Source organism: Dromiciops gliroides, chromosome 2 (genome assembly GCF_019393635.1).
Source record: "Dromiciops gliroides isolate mDroGli1 chromosome 2, mDroGli1.pri, whole genome shotgun sequence".
Taxonomy (NCBI): Eukaryota; Metazoa; Chordata; class Mammalia; order Microbiotheria; family Microbiotheriidae; genus Dromiciops; species Dromiciops gliroides.
In genome coordinates this window covers 466,669,106-466,682,941 of record NC_057862.1, presented here as the reverse complement: position 1 = coordinate 466,682,941, position 13,836 = coordinate 466,669,106, and the positions used below count along the sequence as shown (strand labels likewise).

Below are 13,836 nucleotides of genomic sequence, written 5' to 3'. Positions count from 1 at the left end.
AGAAAGGACTGTAAGAAGAGAAAGATTGGTCAGAAGAACTTCAGACTGTCATCTGTTAGCTTCCTATCCAAGTTGCTCTTGAAAACTAGGTGTTCAGTTGTGTCCATCCCTATCCTGCTGAAGGACTGAAGGTGCTTTCTCTCTAAATTCAAGCATCCTGGGAAAAGCTCTTATTGCCCCATCCTAGTTACAGTTCTAGTGATAAATTCTCTTAAAACTAGAAAGGCAATTAGACAGTGCCAAAAGATAAGATAGATGGCTTCCCCTTACTATCTGTTTTTTATTTGTGAAATAAGCTGTTGTGGTGAACTAGGATGAAGATAGAGCATTAGTCTTGGAGGAGTTGATAAAATAAAAAAGAAAAGCCTGAAGTGAAAACAGGGCCCTCCCTCTATAGGCCCAACCCCATTACACTATAGCAGGGAAAGTTTCAGCCATAGTAGATATCAGGAAAGGTATGAGAAAATAATGGGTTTTGGAACACCCAAAGGCCCCAGCTAGAGGGGATTGATTGGATTAAGATTGATTGGACTGACTCTGCTGATTGACTCACTTGAAGTTGACTTGATTGAAACCACACCTACCTGAGATGCTGGCTCTCAGGGGGTGAGTTCTCTGACCTTGGCACATTCGGCTCATGGACCGCCCTCAAGTCTAGTGAACCAATGGATTTGAGTGATGCTAGCCAATTAGCTTGAAGTAATGTGTAAGGACCGCCTCTCCTCCAGAGGCAGAGAAAGCTTCCATTCTGTTTTGTCTCTGACAGGCTCATGGTGGAGGACTTGGAGGAAGAAGCAGGCCAGGCTGGAGCTCTAGGCTAGATAGGCCTTTTCTTAACTTTCTGAGCCAGGTGTTCTCTTTTTACTAATACTTGGAATGCTTTAATAAATGCTTAATGCCCCAAAACTGGTGCTAATGCCTCTAATTTGTAAGAAACAAATTAGAAACCCCAGCTAATTTTCCCCAAACTTGGGACAGAAATAAGGCGACCATACATTTAATTTTAAACATCACAAAGGGATGGAGTAATTATATTGTGACCCGCTCAGAGCATTAACAAATTATTTTTTTTAAATACACAGAACACAAAATAAATTGTAGAAAGGGTCACAAATAGAGCAACTTCAATACTTCTTTGATAAATTGAATATGTGTTTATGTACTTTATTGTATTTGTCAACTGTATGTAACAGGTCACAGTTCCTTATATAGTGTTTTTTCTGTGTTTTTTTAATATTTAAATCTTTGTGTCTATGATAATCATCAAATTCATAACACAATTAAAATTTGATAATACCAAAAAAAAAAAAACCAGAAAGAAAGAAAACTGGGCCCTCACAAGCTCATACCTTCGTAACACAGCTTCAAATCATTCTGAACAGAGTTGCAGAGAGATTCGTAGATCCTCTTCTTCCTTCTGAGTATATGTCCTTCCAGGCCTCCCAAGATAGCATTTATCTATGAGGATTTATGTTCAGAAAACATGAATAAATTGTTCATTCCACCACGTGCTAAACAAGTCATCTAACCTAAGATCATAGAGCAAGCGCTGGAAGGGTCCCTGAAGGTCAACTAGTTCAACCCCCTCATTTTAGAGATGAGAAAGCTGATGCCCAGCTTAGTAAAGGGATGTGGCCAGCATCACACAGATTACAAGTAATACATCACAGATTCAAAGCCATTATTGCTCCTCCAAAACACACCCCATACTGAGAAGTCCATTGAAAACTAACCCTTTTCAACTTTTGCAGCCTTGAGAGGGGGAGAGAGGGAGGAGGAAGGAAGGGAAGAAAGAGAAAACTTTTGTTTAAATAGATAAATGGGTATAAATGGCACCTTCTGTTTCTTTCCCTTTTCCATTTAATTATTTAACCCAGGCTCAGAATAAACAAGGCTGAGCCTAAAAGAAAGCAAAGCCAGATTTGAGCAACAACTAAACCTTTGAGGGAAAGAATGACTATAAAAGTTTTGCAAAGTCAGGCCAAAGGGGACCCAACAAATTCCAAATTAGAATATGTGGAGCTGCCCAGGCTAAGAAGAAGATGATGATACCTGTTGCTCAGTTGTATCTGACTCTTTATAACCCTGTGGACCAATTGTCCATAGGTTTTCTTGGAAAAGATACAGGAGTGCCTTGCCATTTCCTTCTCCAGTTTTATGCAGGCAGGGATTAAGTGACTTGCCCAGGATCACACTGCTTGTAAATGTCTGAAGTCAGATTTGAACTCTGGTCTTTCTGACTCCAGGCCCAGTTCTCTATCTATCCACTGTGCCCATACAAAGCCTGGTACCCCCTTTAAGTTATGCATTACCATTAATTATATGACCCACCCAGAATCTTAGAGCTAGAATCATAGAATCAGGATTTGGGAGCTAAAAGCAATTTTAGAGGCCATCTAATCAACCTCTATGATAGTGTTGTCAAATGCAAATAGAAACACATAAGGAGCAATCAATCTCCCTTTTATTTAGGTTTTCAGGGCATCTCTGTCTCTTTTGCTGAATCCTCCTCCAGATCATACCCTCCATTCAGCCGCCAAAGTGGTTTTCCTAAAGCACAGGTCCTACTATGAAATCCCCTACTCGGTAATCTCCAATGGATTCTTATTGCCTTCAGGATTAAGTAACAAATGCTCTGTTGGGCATTCAAAACCCTTCAGAACCTATCTTACTCCTACCTTTCTAGTCTTCTTTACATATACTGTTTGACTCGGTGACATTGGCCTCCTGGTTTTTCCATAAACAAGACACTCTATCTCTTGGCCCTAAACATTCTTTCTTTTTTTTGGCGGGGCAATGAGGGTTAAGTGACTTGCCCAGGGTCACACAGCTAGTGTCAAGTGTCTGAGGCCGGATTTGAACTCAGGTCCTTCTGAATCCAGGGCTGGTGCTTTATCCACTGTGCCACCTAGCTGCTTCCACTGTGCCACCTAACTGCCCTCCAGACATTCTTTCTGGATGTTCTCCATACCTGGAACTCTCCTCCACTCTGACCACTGACCTCCTGGCTTCCTTGAAATCCCAACTAAAATTTCATTTTTTATTGGAAACTTTCCCCAAACCCTCTTAATTCTAGTGCCTTCTATTAATTATTTCTTATTTATCCTGTATATACCTTGCTTTATATATTTTTATTTGCATGTTATTTCCCCCATTAGATTATAAACTCCTTGAGGGCAGGGACTCTTTTGCTCCTTTTTGTATCCCTAGCACTTACTGGAACATAGTAAGTACTTAGTAAATGTTGATTGATTGATCTATGATCTACAACATTTCCAACAAATGGCCATACAACCCGCCATTTCCCATGGCAGCCTATTTTATTTCCATTATTTGTTGTTTAGTTGTTTTTCAGTCGTGTCCATGAAGAGTTCTTCATGGCCCCATTTGGGTTTTCTTGGCAAAGATACTGCAGTGGTTTGCCATTTCCTTCTCCAGCTCATTTTACAGATGAGGAAACTGAGGCAAACAGGGTTAAGTGACTTGGTCACACAGCTAGTCTGAGGTCAGATTTGAAGTCAGGAAGATCAGTCTTCCTAACTCCAGGTCTAGACTCTATCCACTGCATCATCTAGTATTTCATTAATTTAGTATTTCATTAATTTATCTTCTCCCTTTCTTTGAGACCTTGGCCAACTCCAAGGGAGCAAGACATCAGATTAGAAAACAAATTTATTTGGCTTGCTGAGCAACACAGAAGCATAAGCCAACAAGACTGAACTTTACTCTCACCTCCTGGATCAGAAAATTATGCTTGCAGCTGTCAGATTTCCACCCTCTTTTTATCATCACTTCTCTCATTTTCTCCTGCAGAGAGTGCTTGAAAGTATCTATGTGAAGTATGAGTGCAGAACTGGTGTTCTTCCCAGTCCTATAGAGGGATGCCAAGTCAGATGTTAAGAAAGAGCTAACAATTTGTGGACCTAAGGACAGACATGCTACAATAACTATGGTTTACCCTTTGGCAGCAATATTCAGCAAAACCAACAAATATGGCCTAGACAATTCTACTCCCTTCTTCTGATAATATTATTCCTTATACCATAATGGCTAATATAATATAATTATATAACATACATAGTAGAACTATTATGCTATAATCTTCATATTATAATATACTACAAATTTGTTGTTATTCAGTAGTGTCCAACTCTTCATGACCTCAACTGGGATTGTCTTGGGAAAGATAATGGAATCGTTTACCATTTCCTTCTCCAGCTCATTTTACAGATGAGGAAACTGAGACTGAGTTAAATGACTCACTTAGGGTCACACACCTAGTAAGTGTCTGAGATTACATTTGAACTGAGGCTTGCTGACTCCAGGCCCAGTGTTCTATCCACTGTACCACTTAACTGCCCCCATACTATAAGTATGATAATGAAATAATCCATAGACTTCACCCTTCTGCTTTTGTGCCTTTATTCATACTATTACTTTATGCCTAGAAGAGCTCTTTCCCTCTTTCTATATCTTAAAGTCCAACTCAAATGTCACCTCCTCCAGGAATCATTCCTTGATCCCCATTCTCTTGGTACTGGGTTTAAAGGATTCCTAGAACATACTCGTTGTTGGTTTGCTACCATTGAAGGATCTTTGGAGATAATAATAGCTAGCATTTATGTATCCCTTTAAGACTTGAAAAGTGCTTTACATGTAATCTTATTTTATCTTCAAAACAATCCTGTCAGGTAAGTGCTATTATTATTCCCATTTTATAGTAATTGATTTTAAAAATGTAATCTGATAATATGGTAACACGATTTAATAAATCTTCTTATATTTTGTAGGAAAACATAATTGACTGAATTGCATGCCATTTCTGTCCTTTCTCAGTTGTCCATGAAAGCCTAGCTCACTTGTTCATGTAGTCACAAATGCTTACCTGGTGGTACTTAATATATGCTTCTTGACTAAATGATTTGTTGAGCAAATAGGGGTGGAAAAATTAGTCAAATCACATTTTCTGTAGATTGTGAGAGCTAACCATGCAGGAGAGTGCTGAAGTCAGCTCAAACTAGTTGGCAAGAGCTGGTTGTTTGTGAACATTTAAACCTCAAAATCTCTCTACAAATCAGGACTTCATTTATTATTTTAATTGTCTAGACTTAGGAACATAGTGGGAAAAATGTTAATAATGCAGATTAACTTAAAAGTGTGTCGTACATTTTTGGAGAACTGGTTGTTAAACATTTGCCAACACACTCCTGCATCACCTTCACATTTGTGTAGGATAATGGTTTTTATAAATAGAATATCTTTCCTAAAGTTCTGCTCAGGAGTTCATTTCATTCTTCCTATGAAGACAATGAGTTGTATCATACGCAGAACCAAAGCCCACTTCCTTTTTACCTTTAGTTTAGTTAAAAATGCCCATGTATTTTCCTTAACTTCATTGCCTCCAAATGAAACACCCTCTATTAGACTCAAGTCCATAGGAACACTATTCCCCTACTGTTCTTAAACATAACTATAAGGTTATGATAACCACAGCTTTCAGTTCCATGTGACATCTTAACCTTTCACCATAAGAAATTATTTAATAAGCAAAATCAATAAGGAGCCACAGTCAACTCAGCAGCTTTGACCTAACATTGGCCAACCCCTAATTGTGCCAAACTCTCTGAGTTACAAAAAGCCATACTCCAAGGCTTGACCCAAATTAAAAATTCCTAGAGATGTGCCTGCTTCAATGTACTTAGTGACTTTGATACCTAAAAGAAAGAAGATGGCAGACTTACCGAAAAATGTTTCCAAAAACAGGGTCCACTCTGTCATAAATAGGCTGCGTGATGGCTTCATTCAAATCTATTCTGGCAAGAGTCCTTGAAGCATAGATGCCATCTTTCAGACAAACAGCTTTCAAAGTCTGGTGGAAACCTTGATTTCCTTTGCTCCTCTAGATAAGAAAGTGGAAAATTGGATAGTCAGCAACAAACACTTATTAAGCACTTACTATGTGTCAAGCACTGTGCTAAGCATATTGAGTATGAGTCAGAATCTTATTGTTTTTAGCCAAAAGCCATCATAACATTTTCAGAGTATATTAAATGCTGTCTTAGAAAAAAGCCATAAATACAGTAATATAAATGGAAAGAATGAAAAAAATTAAACTGATTGCTCCATAATTATAATAACCAAGCTTAGCCCAAGAGAAAAGTTGAGAAAATTTACCTCTCTCCCTTCTTTGCAGAGGGTGAAGACTATGGGTGTATGCTGCTTGCATATACTGTCAGTCAGTTGATGTGTTGGTCAATTTTGCTAAATTCTTTCTGTTTTATTCTTTGCTACAAAATATAGCTCATTAGGTAAAACAAGGGGAAAGATGTATTTGGACACAAAGATAGGAGATGATATGACATGTGTAAAGAACTCAAAGGCCGGTTTGACTGGATTGCAGAGTATAGGAGGAATAATGTCCAATGAGGCGAAAGAGAGAGAGAGAGAGAGAGAGAGAGAGAGAGAGAGAGAGAGAGAGAGAGAGAGAGAGAGTTTGGAGCCAGGTTGTAAAGGACTTTAAAACCTAAACAAAGGAGTTTGTGTTCTACAGGCAACAGGAAGCCATTGGATTGAATGAGTAGGGGAGTCATGTGGTCAGATCTTTGCTTAAGGGAAATTATATTGGCATGTAGCCTGGGCTATGAGACCAGAGGCAGAGTGACCAATTGAGAGGCTTTTGCAATAATCTAGGTAAAAGATGATGAGGGGGGCAGCTAGGTGGTGCAATGGATAGAGCACCGGCTCTGGAGTTGGGAGGACCTGAGTTCAAATCTGATCTCAGACACTTGACACTTACTAGCTGTGTGACCCTAGGCAAGTCACTTAGTCCCAATAGCCTCACCAAAAAAAAAAAAAAAAAAGATGATGAGGGCCTAAAGTGTGAGTGGAAAAGAGGGGTCAGTTGCAAGAAATGTTGTGAAAGCACCAAGATTTGGCAGCTGATCGGATGTGTGGGATAAAGGAGAATGACAACTCCAGAACAATGCCAAGATTGAGAGCCTGAGAGACTGGAAAGATAGTGTTTTCAACAGAGCTAGAGAAGTTTGGGAAAATGGAGATTTGGGGGGGGGAAGATAAGTTCAATTTTGGACATGTTGAGGTAAGATGTCTTCAGGATATCAAGCCTGAAATATGCAATAGGCAATTGGTGGTGTGGGACTGAAGCCTAAGGAGATATTAGGGATAGATAGACAGAGACATTTAACCCAAGGAGGCCAAAGACAGAAACAAAGGTCCCAGATATTAAAAAAATACTTATATCAGCACTCTTCATTGTAGCAAAAAGCTGGAAACCAAGTGAGTGCCATTGATTGGAAAACGATTGAACAAACTGTGGTATGTGAATGACATAGAATGTTATTGCATTATAAGAAATAGCAAATATGAGGAATCCAGAGAAACACAAGAGGACTTGTATGAAGTGTTGCAGAGTGAAGAAAGGAGAACTAAGAAATCAACATAAAGGAAAACAATGATGTAAGCATTAAAGGCAGCTGGACTCTGCTCATCGAAATGAATAATTTTGTTTTGGAAGCATGCCATGGTGGAAATACTAGGGCACAGAAGTTAGGGAAAAACCATTGAAACCTAGCAAATTGTGAAATGAGCTGCCTCCATAAGCAATGTGCTCTCCATTGTGGGAGGTCTTTAAGCAGAGGTTGGATGTCCACGTATGGAGTATGGGGGGGGGTATTTTAGAGGTGATTCCTGGTCAATTTACAGGTTGGACTTCATGGTCCCTTTAAAATTGTGATTCTTGGGGGCAGCTAGGTGGTGCAGTGAATAAAGCACCAGCCCTGGATTCAGGAGGACCTGAGTTCAAGTCTGGCCTCAGACACTTGACACTTACTAGCTGTGTGACCCTGGGCAAGTCACTTAATCATCATTGCCACACAAAACAAAAAAACAATAAAATTGTGATTCTATTTAATTCTAATTTTCTTGAGTTTTTAAGTAGCAGAATTTGGGTTATTAGATCATAGGAAGTGAAAGTGGAAGGGACCTTGAAGATAAATTAGACCAATTGAATAGTGCTAGAACCACCTCAAACAGTCAAGAGCTAATTGTTAAATGTTCAATGTGAGCATTTTACACCTTGGAAATTAGCAACTACTAAAAATCAGGGTTTGATTTATTGTCTTTTTTGATTGTTGAGACCAGTGCTTCTTAAACTTTTTCCACTCATGACCCCTTTTTGCCTGAGAATTTTTATACAACCCCAGATATATGGGCATATAAAATAGGTATACATAACTTTCTACTGTTGCAAAATTTTTCACTACCCCCACATTCAATTACACAACCCCATATGGGGTCACGAACTATAGTTTAAGAAGCTGAGATCTAGTCTCAAAAAAATGATGGGAAAGATGTGAACAATTCAAGTTGAACTTAAAAGTGAATCCATGGGGCAGCTAGGTAGCACAGTGGATAAAGCACTGGCCTTGAATTCAGGAGTGCCTGAGTTCAAATCCAGCCTCAGACACTTGATACTTACTAGCTGTGTGATCCTGGGCAAGTCACTTAACCCTCATTGCCCCGCAAAAAAAAAAAAAAAAAGTGAATCCAACTTTTTGTTGTTGTTTGGCAAGCTGGTTGTTAAATATTTACCATCATAATCCTGGCCCAATCCCTTTATTTTACAGATGAGGAAAACTAAGATCCAAAAGGAATAAGTGACTGGCCTGAGGTCACAGTGGCAGTAAATACCATTGCCTAGACCTGTGCTCTCATTCAGTAGTCTCATTACACCATTCTGTTTCCATGTTCTATAAAATGTTTTCAATTCACTCGCTCCTTTTTCCCTTTATTGCTTTGTTTTTCCCTTTTCACCTCCAGCATCAACCTCATAGACCAAATTGCTGGACCATGTGCCAGTCTGTCTGAATCACCCTCCTCCTAGCTCGTGCTCTGCACACCTAAACTATTCATTGAAATAAAATGCATAGTAAGCAATTTCCTGAACAGGATTATGCAACACAGGTCATTTCATGGACCCTTATGGATGATAAATTCTTTAGAAATATAAAAGCTATAAGTTATGCCATATTTATACTTTATTTCATGGCCAATAATGCAACTTTAAAAAACAAATAACATCTTACTTATTGCATTACTGCTAGAACTGGAGATCCTGTGTACCTTGCTTACCCCCATCACCAACAGTCTGGAGACAGCAATGTTTGGTAAAAATGGAATGTGCTTTGTTAGCCTCTGGAGTGTTGTGTTTGCTTTCCTTCATTTCTGACATCTTTGTTTTGGAGGGATTTAGAACTTAGTCTTAAACATATGTCATTTGTTGTTATTGTTAAGTAATTTTCAGTTTTATCTGACTCTGTGTGACCCCATTTGGAGTTTTCTTGGCAAAGATACTGGAGTGGTTTGCCATTTTCTTCTCCAGCTCGTTTACAGATGAGGAAACTGAGGCAAACTGGGCTAAGTGACTTGCCCAGGGTCACACAGCTGAGGCCAGATTTGAGCCTGGTGCTCTCTCCATTGAACTAGCTGCCCAAGTAATCCTTACCCTATTCTATTAGGTTTATGTACTTTTACCCCTTTCCTTGCTTTTCTCATTCTCTGTCTATCCTTGTCCTCTTCTTCTTCAACATTCTCATTTCTATCTGTCCTTCATTTTCCCTAAAGCCTCCATCTCTTCAGCCATCACAGCTAGCGATGACTCAGAAAAGAAAGCTTTTAACTTTAACGTCCTTAGCATTGTCCAATGTTTGATATGATTTTATTAGTGGAAATGACAATAGAGAAGATTCATTACCAACTTAGAGAAGATAATTCAGTGGACCTTCTAAGAGATGGTGGCTCTGCCTGTGCGGCTTCTCCTTTTTGCTGCTGACTATTTGAGTCCTCTTTGGACTCTTGCTGGAAAGGTGAGGGCAAGGCTGGTGTCCTTTCTCCTTCTTTCCCTACCCCCCAGCCCCAACTTATACCTTGATCCTGTCTGTCTTTTTGCTTTGTAACTTCCTTTCCTAAATAAGTAACCAAACATGATTCTTGAGATGCATGTCCAAGTTTGGAAGTAATTTGTGAGTTTAAGAATTCTCAAGGTTGGGGCAGCTAGGTGGCGCAGTGGATAGAGCACTGACCCTGGAGTCAGGAGGATCTGAGTTCAAATCCAGCCTCAGACACTTAACACTTACTAGCTGTGTGACCCTAGGCAAGTTACTTAACCCCAATTGCCTCACAAAAAAAAAAAATTTCCAAAGGTCCTAAGTCCTTTGAAAATAACTGGCTGATGACAAAGAAAGCTTCTTGACCAGAGAAAATGGCCACGAGTGGGAAAATGCACCAGGAGTTGTTTAGTTACTGTAAAGAATTAATTGTTATTTGAGGTTTTTATGACCCCATCTTTTGGCTAGAATTTTAAAAAAAAACCTCGGAGCACAAACAGCACAGTGCTCCACCCACTGGTTGTAGCAGTCGCCATTGGGCTCACCACTCACTGACGCCTACATGGGTCTGGCAAAATTATAACGATTGGAAGCCCAGTGAGGGCAGTCATGTGACTGTCAGAGCGGCCAGCCAATTGGCTGGGGGCTGTGTGTGGTCAGCCTGGGGTCTGCTGGGAAGAAGGAAGGTTTTTCGCCATTCTAGCTTGAAGCTGGAAGGGAACAGGATGCTGCTGTGTGTTCTCAGCTGATTCCTGGGCAGTGGTGTTGTTCAGGTTGTATAGTTTCCCTTTCCCCATTTTATTTCCTTTCCCTTGATCCTACTGATCCTGTTTGTGTTTTTTTAAGTTCGTTCTTATTAAATAAATCCTGCTCTGTTTTGAGGGAGGCTGTCTGTCTCCTTCCTCATCCCAATATTGTGGGGAGCTGCTTAACTAACACTCTCCAATTAAAAATTGATTCCCACATTACACAGGGCAAAGTTGATGTGAAATACTGAATGCCTGTTCAGTAGTTCCACAAACTGCTTCATGTTCCAGTGCTCTGGAATGTGGAAACCAGGGCTTCATGTTCTAACCTCCCAGAAGGCTGTGACAGTAGTTATAAATTAATTACCAATTTCCTAAGTTTTGTCAATGTGAGTTGTGATTCTTTTGTGTCCTTCAGCATTTCTTTTATGCATAGGAAAGAAATGCTTGTCCCCTATCTGAGCCATATTGTACATCATGTGCCTTTCTACTTACCCTTTTGGGAAAACCCCTAGACATAAATCTAAGCTTTAAGCACGTTTTCCACGTAATAAGCCAAAGAGTGTGAGAAAAGGGAGCCCAGCCCTTCTCTCTAAGAGGCCAACATTCCCTAGTGCATGGATCCAAAGCAGAACATCTTAGTGAAGGAGAGAATGGGTGCACTGCCACAGCCCCTTGGGCCTAGCAGGGCTCTTCAATGATAGGTGTAAAAAAGGCTTTTGGTGAGTTGTGAAGAAATTGGCCAAAAAGAAAAATAGCAACACTCCGGTGTTTGCTAATTTCTATATCTGTTGAAAGGAGAAAGGGAATAAGTAAATGGAGTGCTGAGTAAGTGCGATCACTGGAAAAGCCTTTTTCAGATTGAGGTGGGGTGGGGGGAGGGGAGGGTCTGCAGCATATGATTATTTTTTCCATCTCTTTTCAGTTACTCACAGGGGGTTATTGTAGTCAAGCCATGAATAAGGGAAAAAAGACATTTATTCCTCTCTACAAAATTTGGGGCAAGAGAAAGACCTCCAGCATGAAAAAGAAATAGAAGTTAGAAGTATTGACCCCCATTAGACAAGGACTACTAGAAAAACTGGAAAGAAAAATGGCAGAAATTAGGTTTAGACCAGAGGTTCTTCCCCTTGTTTGTGTCACAGAGCACTTTAGTAGTCTACTGAAGTCTATGGACCTTCTCAGAATACAATTTGTAAATGCATAAAATAAAACATGTAGAATTACAAAGGAACCCAATTTTATTGAAATGAAGTTATCAAAATATTATAAAGATAAGTTCATGGACTCTAGGTTAAAATCCCCTGATTTAGACCAACAGCTTATACCACACATGACAATAAGTTCCAAAGAATACAGAATCTAAATAGCAAAGATTATGTCATTAAAAAAAAGAAAAGAAACAGATCAGGACCCTTTCATAGCCATGACCTGGGGGAAGGGGGAGAGGGGGGAGGGTGAATTGCTGAGTAAAGAAGAGATATAGGTGGTTAGGGAAAAAAGAGATCATTTCAATTACATGAAATTGAAAAGCTTTTGCAATAAAGAGGGAAGGGCAAAAGAAGGGAGGGCAGATTGGGGGAGGGGGCAGTCAGAAGCAAATCCCTTTTGCAGAGGGATAGGGTGAAAGAAGATAAATAATAGAGTAAATACCATGGAGAAGCGAATAGGATGGAAGGAACCAGTTAACAATAGTAATTATGAAAAAGAGAAAAGGGGGGGAAATTGTACAAAAAATATTTATAGCAACTCTTTGTGGTGGCTAAGAATTGGAAATCTTCCTTCCTTTTTTTTTTTTTTTTTTTGGTGAGGCAATTGGGGTTAAGTGACTTGCCCAGGGTCACACAGCTAGTAAGTGTTAAGTGTCTGAGGCCGGATTTGAACTCACATCCCCCTGACTCTAGGGCCAGTGCTCTATCCACTGCTCCACCTAACTGCCCCAGGTTTTTTCTTTCTTTCTTTCTTTTTTTTTTTGGAAGAATTGGAAATCAAAGGAATGTCCATTAATTGGGGAATGACTGAAGAAGCTGTGGTATATGATTGTAATGGAGGGTTATTGTCCTGTGAGAAGTGACGGGCAGGATGATTTCAGAGAAACCTGGAGAGACTCATATAAACTGATGTATAGTGAAGTGAGCAGAACTGGGAAGACACTGTACACAGTAACAGCAGTATTGTTCTATGAGCAATTGTGAATGACTTGACTACTCTCAGCAATGAAATAATCCAAAACAATCCCAAGGGATTAATGATGAAGCACACTGTCCACTCCCAGAGAAAGAACTGAATTGACTGAACTGAACTGAATTGACTGAACACAGACTAAAAAAAAAAAAATCTTATGAAAATGAATGTTGAAAACTACCTTTACATGTAACTGGAAAAAATAAAATAAATGTTTGTTGTAAAAAAAAAAAAAAAGCTTTTGCACAAACAAAATTAATTCAACTAAGAGAAGTGACAAAAAAAGGTTAACTAGGGAAAATATTTGTATCAAAAATGTGATAAGGGTCTAATATCCAAGACAAATAAGAAACTAACAAGAAAATAAAAGACCAAAAGCTATTCCTCAATAGATAAATGATCAAAGACTATATAGTTTTCAAGAGAATTACAAACAATTAATGACCAAGTAAGGGAATGCTTCCAAATGACAAATATTAAGAGAAATGCAAATCAAAATAAATCTGAGGCTTTACCTCACTCGAAGCAAATTTGCAAACATGCCAAAAGATGTAAATAGACAATGTTGGAAGGCTTGTGGGAAGAATGAGCATGTTAAATGTTCTCTTAGTGAAGCTATGAATTGGTCTAAACATTCTGGAACCAATTTGGAATTACGCAAATAAGATGAGTAAAACGTCCATATCCTTTGATAAAGAAATACCACAGTGAGGCACAAACCCCAAAGAGATCAGTGATGGAAAAAGAGGCCCCATATACACCAAAATATTTATAACAGTACTTTTTATTGTAACAAAGAACTAAAAACAAAATAGATACTCATCAACTGAAAAAAACTAAAAAAGTTGTGGGCCACGAAGATGTTGAAATATTATTGTGCTATAAAGAACAATGAATATGATAAATACAGACAATTATGGGAAGCCTTCTATAAATTGTCATAAAGTACAGTAAATAGAACCACAAAAATAATATATACAACTACGATGATAAACAAATGA

The 13,836-nt window shown here is 39.0% G+C and overlaps 1 protein-coding gene across 1 annotated transcript in view; it reads right to left on the bottom strand.

Moving 5' to 3' along the window:
- The window catches only part of NUGGC (nuclear GTPase, germinal center associated), a 75,647-nt gene that overhangs the window by 16,612 nt on the left and 45,199 nt on the right, over positions 1-13,836 (bottom strand). The window contains exons 13-15 of the mRNA XM_043989966.1: positions 5,742-5,899; positions 3,733-3,871; positions 1,350-1,458 (exon numbers count right to left, since the gene is read on the bottom strand). Coding sequence (XP_043845901.1) covers positions 1,350-1,458; positions 3,733-3,871; positions 5,742-5,899 — 406 coding nt within the window. The remainder of the gene's footprint in view (positions 1-1,349; positions 1,459-3,732; positions 3,872-5,741; positions 5,900-13,836) is intronic.